This window comes from Anneissia japonica, unplaced genomic scaffold (genome assembly GCF_011630105.1).
Source record: "Anneissia japonica isolate Jap-2015-1 unplaced genomic scaffold, ASM1163010v1 scaffold287763_len296007_cov137, whole genome shotgun sequence".
Lineage (NCBI taxonomy): Eukaryota > Metazoa > Echinodermata > Crinoidea > Comatulida > Comatulidae > Anneissia > Anneissia japonica.
Genome location: NW_022698178.1, coordinates 221,971 through 232,681, shown reverse-complemented (window position 1 = coordinate 232,681; position 10,711 = coordinate 221,971). Strand labels below are relative to the sequence as shown.

Genomic DNA, 10,711 nt, shown 5'->3' with positions numbered 1-10,711 from the left:
GGTAATCCAGCAACAGACCCCAGATTAGCGTACGCCACTGATTTACGACAGTCATGCATCGGTGATTTTGAACTCAGCCAAGATTTGACCAATCAAAATAAACCTAGATGTAAACAGAAAATAAAATGCGCGAATTACGAATACGAATATTTTGCTTGAATAATTACGCTAGCGTTCATTAATCGACCAGTCTGGACATCTCGCTAGTTACGCCATGGATTAACGTACGCCCGGCGTTAGATACGCCTGGCATATCTCACAGGTCTGAACGTAGCCATAGCACTATTCCTTTAGGTTACAAAGCGCTTTGTTGTCGCTAGTCGTTGGGTCCACATGCTTAAATGTTGCTGCCATATTGGCGCAGTAGCAGGCAACCCCGCCAGGTACCCATTTATTCTCCTGGGTGGAAGGAATCAATGCCGATAATGTGCCTTGCTCAAGGACACAAGCGAAATGCACAGCGAGTAATTGAAACACCAACCTCAGGGTTGGGAAACCAAACCGTTCTCACTGCGCCAAACCGCTTCCTCTAACTTAACTCCCTAAGATGCCATCTGAAGATGTGATGGGGTTGGTATTTTGTGAATACATCTAATTTGAATAATAGTAATAGTATTTTCACAACTGACAACATTATGGCCATTGTGAGACTAAAGATTTCTCAAACTGTAAAATAAAACATAAATTTGCTGGGTGCTAACTTGGTACTGGTGATAAGTGACTTAATTATCCCATTGTATTGTGATAGCCTTTTAGTATGCAATATATGAAATTAAATTTTAACTATTTAAAGGAAAATATTATAATTTCTATAATCCATTAAATTTGCCCGTCATTTTTCTTTGTAGATGACCGTAATCGGCCATTCATTATGACCCCTGGTGAGAATGGGCCATCCGATTATATCAATGCTTCGTTTTTTGACGTGAGTAACACATATCAATTAGACATTTTTCATTTCTCAGTATTTAATATTTAATTTCAAAGAATTGTATGTTATAATACATATTTGATTGTTTTTTTTTTTTGCAGAGTTTTGATAAGAAGGATATGTTTCTTGGGACTCAGGCTCCCATGAGGAATACTGTTGAAGACTTCTGGAGAATGATTGCTGACTACAACTCAAAAGCTATTGTTACACTTAATGATTTCTACAATCGGGATAAGGTAACTTATAGTTTTCCGTAGGTATTGTTATTTTTATTACCGTTACTATTAAACTGTTGTTATATTTTACCATTGTTAACCCTTTGAAGTCCCAATTGACTTTTACCAAGGCCACTAAGGCCCATTAAGCCCCACTGTCATCATCCGCTAAAATAAGGGTAAGTGCATCACTGACGTTGAATGATTGCTTCCGATTTGGCCACTTTGAATGCTTCTGCACGTCCAGTTGCGGCAATAATACGGAAATCCCCTAAATTACTCATTAAATAGAGGGCAGCAGCACTAAAAGTAAGTCTGTATATAATTCGGAGCGGGTTTTCTGCGACAGTAAATTGGTCCGTATATTATATGGACCGTGACTTCAAAGGGTTAATATTTTCTCTCTGGTCTAAATTTATATTTTTTAAACTTTGCTACAAGTTCTTTAGACCGACAGCAAGGAAATGGAATAAATTTGTATATTTTAAATATTTTTCACAAGGTATTTAGTGTTGTTTAGGGCAGAAGCTTGCATTCTGGTTCAAAATCTTTTAGATGGAAGTTTGAATGGTGTGGTGAATCCAGGAAAAAATAGAGGGACCTTTACAGCTGGAATATCTAGACCATTACAGCCCCACTATTGTTGGGAATGAGGTGCAAAATTTTATGGTTATGGTACCTTAGAGTACTGGAAATGGCACTAAAGAGCTTTCGATTGCACGACGACGGTAGGACGTAGAACGTAATGACGTCACTAAAAGTCATCTACGCATGCGAGAACGTTAAGGTCACCTCGTCGAGCAGATTTTGGAATGCAATTTGGCCAAATCTACGTATGCAGAGAACGTAGGATGCCAGGTAGGACGGTCACGCATGAGTGATTCCGTTCTAGTGTCGCGCCGTTGCACAAATCGAAAACTCCCTACTTTCAGCCTTTAATTTGAGTATAATTTTGTTAATATTTCTTTTCCTAAATTTTCAAAAATGTAGGGAAGAGGGGTGCTGGCCCCCTTAAATTTTCATGTGATCTTCAACCCCAAATACCCCAACTTGAATAGTAATGGCCTGTGCAGTGGTTCACACAAGGTGCAAGAATTTTGTGGCTCTAATCTGCTACTATCCATTGAATGGCCCATTGAAGTTGCTGGTGTAGTGCTCTGTTGACTTGTGCTTTTGTCACACATGCCTATGCATTTAGTGCCACAGCATTTAAACAGGTACCCATTTACGTATTGTTAAATGTTTGTTTTTGCAGACTGTTGCACAATTCTGGCCAGAAAATAGTTCACAGTTTACTTTCAGGCATTTGACTGTTAATATGGTGACGAGTGAGAATTTATCCAAACAGATCATAGTTCACACAGTTGATATAATGAAGACTGAGGAGGTAAGGGAAAATGAGCAGATTTGTAGCTTGTTTGTAGAAATAAATTGTTAAATCAAATTAATTTTATTTACAGTATCGATAACAATATGCAATATCTATGTATTTATACCGTGCAAATTACTATAGGCCTAGGGTCTCGATGCACTTAAAAACAACTGAGCATATGTAATTGGAAAAAAGAAGAAATCCAAGTCAGTTTTGAAACCACACTCGTTGCTGACCATGTATCTGCTTTGTTTTTTACAGCGAAATGTAATTAAAAAAATAAAAAAAAATATATATATATTATAATTAAAATATATATAAATGTCAGCATAGAAATAGTAAAGCACCTTGAGTTAATCACCCTAAATTCTCACCATCTTTTCAATCCTACTGCGAAGTGAAAACAGCAGGCAGTACAGAGACATAACTACATGTTTTTTTATAGGATTTCACAATTGAACTGAGTCTACAGACAAAGATGTATGTAGCCCCATACAGTATATCAGGCTTTCAGGTTCAAAGAGTTACAAATTGGTGCATATTGCAAGGCTATAATGCATGTTTCTACCATTTTAGAATTAAAACTTATTTCAACTAGCTTCTAAGTGCTCTGCCGTAGTAACAATATGTTACAAATAAACATATGCTATTCTAATATTTTTATTTTTTTAAATTATTATTTGAGCTAATATAAATTTAAAATGTAAATCAGCATTTTAATAGCTTATTGAAAGTTAGGACAAGTAAAAGTTTTCCTTTCTAAAGATGCATAATTATTACTTGAAATTATTGACAAATAAGTAGATAACAAATAAATAAAAAATCCTTAAACAATCAAGTTTGTTCAGAAAGTGGAGAGAGCTTCTGAATATGTAGCTCACAAATAATAAATAAAAATGAAAGAAATTTAACTTTCAACTGCAAGATTTAAAGCAAGCTATTTTTAATAGTTTTCTAACAAATTATTGTTAATGTTCTTTTTATAGAGTAGCATTTCTTGTTGTTTCTGCTCTTATAATCTTTGTGTTTCTTGTTACAGCATTTGTGTTTCCTTAGTGGCTAAAAATGAGCAACAAGCCTGATGGTTGCACCTTCCTTCATTCTTTGTGTTTCCTTTCTTTATTTGTGGTGGTGGGTTTGTTTTTTGTTTATTCTGCATGCTTGGAGAATGCAGTACCAGAGTTGCCGAGAACAATAATAGAAAATCACATTGGGCAGGCACACTGATTTCCCATCCCTTTTGCCAATATTGTAGCTGGAGGCTCATAACAACCAGTCTAAGCTACATTCACATTGGAACCAAACCGAAATTGGGACTGCGTTCCAGTGTGCTAAACACCACCATCCCTATTCTTAGATGCTTCAAATTTCTGACCGGTTCTGTAGGCTTTACGATCCAAAAATTCAGATTTGGTGTGAATGTACCCTAATAATCATACTTTGACCAAAAATGCATCATAAAGCTTAGCAAGTTTGTGGCATACAATGGTTCCACTATGTTCTCGGCAGCCTGGAGAACATCTCCATATTGATAGAAAGTGTCATATTTTACACTCTTGCTTGATATCTGTCATTGCATCTGCCATATCTCATGCTAAAGTATATTCCATGTAAACAATACATCCGATTTTTCTGTAATTTTTTTAAAGTTTGAAATGTGGTGTCACTCAGTAAGTTTGTAAATGTTACCGTTAGATGATGTTTCTGCTGTTGATGATTCACCTCAGTTGCTGAAATGTTGCAGCAAATTCTCAAAAAATTCATTTTATTTAGGTGGTGGTTGGTGCTGATAAATAATAATGGCCATGACACTTTTATCATGTACAAGTTCTTTAAGGCTGGTTCCCACTAGGACACAAGGCAACGATGCAAACATGATGTATCGACACAAAGTGACGCAACGCGAGTGGGAACCGATGACGCAAACTTGTTTTGCATTGTTTGCGGATTGTCTTTGCGTGGTTTGCGTGGTTTTTTTGTTTTATTGTATATCTTGGTATATCAGGCTTGATGTTACCATCAATATTGATGAGAGGCGGCCACAATATTTATTTGATTTATTATAAGCCACGAAATACTGAAACATAGCAAGAGCCACTTCACAACCCATCAACAGAGCAAGCTGGGGTAACTAAGCATGGCCAGCTGAGAATGGTTGTGTGGTTCAAATCCTCGACAACAAGGTTCACAACCTGAATGGAAATCGCTGCACCAAACCATTGAATTGATTCAACTTTACACCATGCAATACCGCAAACGCACGGAAAAAGCTAATTTGTACATGCTCTAACGGAGGGATTTGTAATTAGTGCTTGGTGTTTACTTTTTGTTGATGAGTTATCTGTCACCTTGACTGTTGCCATCGCCCAAGCCATTGCCAATTAAATGATAATTATTATTATTATTGCTGTGATAATTGTTATGTTGCTGCTATTATTACTCTTATTATTGTCATAGCCTAGACTATCCTGGCCCAGCCTGGCCTAGCCAAGCCTGGCCTACATGTAGTTTATGGATATAGAGACACTGTGACTGCTCCCCTACTGCATGGCGTAGACCTATGATACTGTAAACATTAATTTTTTAATTATTCAACGCATCTTACCCAACCGTTCTTCGAAAACTATTTATATATTACACAGGGGTGATGCCAGTGAGGACCGGGGGAAGGGCCCTTGTGAAGGAGATCTGCGCCCCCCCCCCATCAGTTAGGAAGAAAAACCACAAGTCATCAGGGAGAAAAAAAAAATGTATTTCAACATAGGCCTACTAGTAGAATCTAAAATTGATTAAGTGAGCTTTTGAAACCCCTAAACTGTCATATTTTTGGGAGCTTCGTCCCTGGAAAACTTCCAAGAGATTTTGAGTGACGTCCCACCACACCTACTTGGGGACATCGGATATTCCCCACCCGCTGGGCAAATCCTGGCGCCACCCCTGATATTACAATAATTTAACTATTTGTCTGAGTCTAGCACTATGTTTGACTGTCATTTTAGCTTTTTACTTTTGTTGTTTTAATGTATATTATTTAATCATGTTATGGAAATATATTTAAGCCTACTTGTTATACAGATCTGCAACTTTAAATCCTAGATTTTGCAACCACATGAAAATGTCATGCAATTTGTAATTAAACATTAAGCAAACAATGTACTGTAACTAAATATTAAATTTAATATGCCAAATTAATAAATTAATTACTGTTATTTAAGCCTGTTTTCCATTAGGCAAATTCATTCAAGCGAATCCAAAGCGTCGGCTTATGCACATTCCTATCGGAGTTTTTGCGAAGCGAAAAATTGCGCAACCAATCAGAGGTCAGGAAGTGAACCGACGCCTTGATTCGCGCCAACAAATTCATCTAGTGGAAAACCAGCTTAATACAATAGATACTGTTTATGTTAATAATTACAGGTCTCCCTCCAATTAAAGACCACTTTTCTGTGGTCCCAATTTAACAAATTTGTATATCTGTGTATTTATTAAATGGACCAGGCCTAATCTAGGGGCTTATCTCTGCGAAAAATTGATAATTGTTTATAATAATTATTTTTTCTTCAGGGTAGGCCTATCATTACAGTAATAGCTAAAAAGCAAAAATCAATTAAAAAATGCATTAACTTACAGGCCTAACCTAGCCAGGCCTGCAATAAGTAATATTCAGAACACAAAACTCAGTCCCTACCCTACAATACATTGGTAGTCCTACAATCAATAGTAATTTCATAGCGGTTTTTGAAAGCTTCCAGTGAAAATCATTGCATATACACCGCTGCAAGTGGGAACCTTATCCATTTTGTTACGTTGCGTCACGTAAGAAGTGTATATTTAATTTTCCGTATGTTGGGTTGCGTTTTTCTGCAAATGGGAACCAAGCTTTAATATTTAATAACATTTATTAGTGCATAACATTCATTTCATTTTAAACTAACACATTAAACATCCAGTATTCATCATCAGATGCTTCCAAACATTAATTGTTTTCTGCAATCTAGATAAATAATGAATGTTTCATTTTTCGTATCAAAGAACTCAGGATCCTTAAATGTTAAGATCTTTGAGTACCTTGGTTGGCCCGCAGAGAAGTATACTCCAACCTCTTCAAAGGAATTTCTGCAGCTTGTTACTGTAGTAAATAAGCAGCAATCAGAATTTGGAGACCCACCTGTTGTTGTTATGTGCATGTAAGTATGTTTTAGCCAGTTTATACCTCTTTCCTCTTTAATGTATCTAAAGATGATGGTACTGGAAAGTTCTGGACTCCAGACATCAATCTGAGACAACTATAAATCAATTTACCCTTAAATTCAAATTAATTAATTTCAGCTAAGGAGGCCAAGGCCTGTAATAAGGCCACCGGACTAATCTTAAACATTAAAATTTAATGTATTTAATACAGTAATTACAAATCTTAAATAAATAAAAAATAAAAAAACAAAAACTACTTGGTCCTCTGGTGACATCAAGCATGATTTTCCTCCACAAAGATCTTGACTGTGTCAGGTATTTTAGATCGGCAAGACTCTTTCCTGTTCTAGTGGTGATTTCCTGCATCCATCGTGTATGCTGACGTCGCCTTCGTCTGCTCCCTTCAGATTTTCCAAGCATTAAAGCCTTGCCAAGACTTTCTTCCCACATCAGAAAACCTATAGACATTGGAAATTCATTTATGGCTTTTGTGTTTAGGGGTCCCAACTTGGAAGAGGTCACTTCCAGTAGATATGGTTAAATGAAGTTAACTAAACCCATCTAATTCCATTTTTCTGCACATAGTGATTACCCATCGGCATTGAAAAAATCTAAATGTTATGAATTTGCAGAAGATGAATTATTTTCCGAGAGATTCCTGCTTGCTTGCGGGAGTGTAGGAGGCCATGCCGATTTCCCGGAGACTCCCGCAAGTTGCGGTAGACCGAAGGTACCCGTTGCATGTATTAACCTAAAATACATGGATGATTTGTGAAATTATTGAATGTTTTAAATTTAAGGTTGCTTAAATTGGAACATTGCAAAAGGAAAAATTTGCCTTTCACAATATTAATGTTTTATTGTTATTAGTATTTGTCCTTTGCTGTTAGACCTACTTCAATTTTCACTTCAAAATGGTGTGCCTTGTGTTGAGTGAAATAAATGATGTTAACTTATTTGAAATTATATTTGTTACTACAGGGATGGTGTGGGTCGTACTGGAGTTTTCTGTGCTACCTTGTCTAGTCTTCGTAAAGTAAATGAAGAGCAGATAGTAGACATAGTGCAAGGGGTCAAGCTGTTGAGGAACAACAGACCAGGAATGGTGGAGACATTGGTAAGATGATTGGTCAGTTGATGTCTACATAAAAGATACAATACAAAAAGAAATACGATAGTATAATACATACTCCATGTATCGAAATGCACGCCATCGTGTATGACACGATAGCGTGCATTTCAATACTATCTTATCTGAGATTAATCAGTGGACCGTTTGGTAAAAAGAAATACTCCCTACAAAAAGGCAACAATTACAATTTCTATATTATCGTATGTTTTGAACATGAAATTTATAAATGGCTTACTGTGTGTAACTAACACAAACACAAACTATCTTTCCACTTTACATTTTGAACTTTAAAAGTCCACTTCGTAAAGAATACATATATATACTGTACATGCACACATACATATTTATGGGGTGCCATACGCAGCAAAAGTCCATGTTAAAATCAAAATGTAATTGCAAAATTCAATGTCTAATTTTTTAAAACGTAGGCGTAAATTTCTCAAAATGTAGATCTGGTTTCCCAAAATGAAGTTCTACTTTTTCAAAACGTAGTTCAAATTTTTCCAAATGTAGTTCTAATTTCTTTAAAATGTAATTCAAATTCAAAACGTAGGTCTGACTTGATCAAATGCCCTCTCCAAATTCTATTTCAAAACGTAAATTAAAAACCAGCCTGGTTTGAAATGCATTTTACAACAACGCTAGAAATGGACTTTTGCTGCGTATGGCACTAGACTTGCAAAATGTAAATCAAAACTAATCAGCCAAGCATGACGTGGGCCTGTTCCATTAATGATGGGGGAACCATTTTTCGCTGCAGTCCAATGCCGTGAACAACGCTTCCCAGTGCGTCTGCTAGTCTAGGCCCATAGTAAAATTCTGTATAAGTAGTCATATGATTACAGGTTTACATTGTACCAAGATCGATATTAACGATCGCATTTATTTTTCATTGAATATAAAAAGAAAACTTAATAATTTAACTTAAGGATTTTAAAATATTCTAAACCTGTACGCTTAAAAAAAAAATAAAATAAAATAAAAAATAAATAAATAAAGTTAACTTAAAACACAAACAACGCGATAGGATATAAAGTTTGAGAGAAGTTTTGGTATACTGTACTGCATTTCTGAAGTGCCATTCGTTTTGGGGTTGCTACAATCAAGGTAATTCAACAGAAGGATGCACATCTCCGCTCTCGAACATAGCGTGTGCGTACTGAGTCCTTTGATCTTTACTGTGGCATCGACAATCCGATACTAGTTGCGAGTACATCCGTCAATTCTTAGTCTATGCGTGCCATTCGTTGTATAGTGTTAGTTTTTACTTTATTAATTTTGGGTACTTCGCAATGTCTGTTACATCTGATTTTTTTGACCGCGAGCTTGTTAAATGCTTCTTTAAACTGCAATTTGATTTGTAAAAATTGACCAAGAAAATGAAAAGTTATAGCAATTTAAAATTTACGAATTTTATAAAATTTCATGTTCTTATGTAACATTAATCTGTCATTTTGACAATGTTGGCATAAGGTGCCGAAAACAAACATTTGAGTATATACAGAACATTTATTAATTTTTTCTGTGATGTGAGTCTCATGAACGACAATTCACCACAATTTTGGTAAAATTAATGTTGAAATGAAGAATATATTTCAGTCTAATGTTAGTGCAAAATATCATTAGGCCTTTGTAATCACCGCACGACGTGCGATTATCATGGCAACTAACACGCACGTGGGTAATTCGTCACGTACGCTGGCGGTTTATGGTCTGGTTGCTATGGTTTTTGTGACGTTCAGTGTGTAGGGACGCACGTGCGGCTAGAATGTCGATGCCAGAGTTATAACCTTTGATGTCCCGAGATGTGTGTCCTTCTGTTGAATTGCCTTGGTACAATCAGGAGTTACAATCGATCCAACAAAGGAAGTGCACTATCTATTTCCTTACATTCCAAAAAGGAGGATTGGATGCTATTTAAATTTCTCTGGAGATTGAAAAATTAACTGTTAACTCCGTTGTTAGAGAACATAGAATGGTTCATGACTTTCGGACTGGTATAGGCCTTCAGTAGTCCTATGTACTCTAGGTGTAAATAAATACAGAGAATAGGCCAATTTTAGTGAGAACTAAAAATGTTTTAATAACGTAGGGCCTATATACAATGAAAAGCAGATTGATCACAAAATCAGAAGCATGATTTCAAACATCAGAACCCAGCTTTTATTGTTTAAAACTGTCGGGGCCCCATTGAATGAAAATACGGTATTATAGTTTATATTATATTTTTTTTAAACTACAATGTCGGGGGCCCTGGCGCCCCCTCCCTCCGTCAGCGCCCGAGTGTGACGCCACTGATTATAACAACTGTTGATTGTAGCAACCCCAAAACGAACGGCGCTTCAGAAAATACAGTACAAGTATACCAATTATTCTCGCAAACTTCATATCATATCGCGTTGTTTGTGTTTTAAGTTAACTTAATTTTTTTTTGAATATTTTAAAATTCTTAAGTTAAATTTTTTTTTTTTTAATTTTTTTTTTAAATTTTCAATGAAAAATAAATGCGATCGTTAATATTGACCTTGGTACAATATATACCTGTAATCATATGACTACTTATACAGAATTTTACTATATTATAGGCCTAGACTAGGACCAGGCCTCCTACTATAGTATAGAGGCCTAGCCCAAGACCTTGTTGCAAATCCCAACTCTCATGCCTAGCCTATAATGCCTACCACAGGGCTCGTGATCGTGGTACCCTGACCATTAAAAATTAGCTGACGCACTGGGAAACGTTGTTCACGGCATTGGACTGCGGCGAAAAATGATTCCCCTATCATTATTGGAACAGACTCACATCTTGCTTGGCTGATTAGTTTTGATTTGCATTTCGCAAGTCTAGTGCCATACGCAGCAAAAGTCCG

At 36.2% G+C, this 10,711-nt stretch overlaps 1 protein-coding gene across 3 annotated transcripts in view; it reads left to right on the top strand.

The window, feature by feature from the left end:
• The window catches only part of LOC117102432 (receptor-type tyrosine-protein phosphatase epsilon-like), a 39,097-nt gene that overhangs the window by 23,530 nt on the left and 4,856 nt on the right, over positions 1-10,711 (top strand). For 2 of the 3 annotated variants that reach the window (XM_033242694.1, XM_033242693.1), the window contains 5 exons: positions 849-925; positions 1,033-1,167; positions 2,402-2,533; positions 6,551-6,705; positions 7,691-7,826. In XM_033242694.1, coding sequence (XP_033098585.1) covers positions 849-925; positions 1,033-1,167; positions 2,402-2,533; positions 6,551-6,705; positions 7,691-7,826 — 635 coding nt within the window. Of the gene's footprint in view, positions 1-848; positions 926-1,032; positions 1,168-2,401; positions 2,534-3,557; positions 3,650-6,550; positions 6,706-7,690; positions 7,827-10,711 lie in introns of those variants that run through there. The other variant, XR_004444413.1, reaches the window with a different exon arrangement.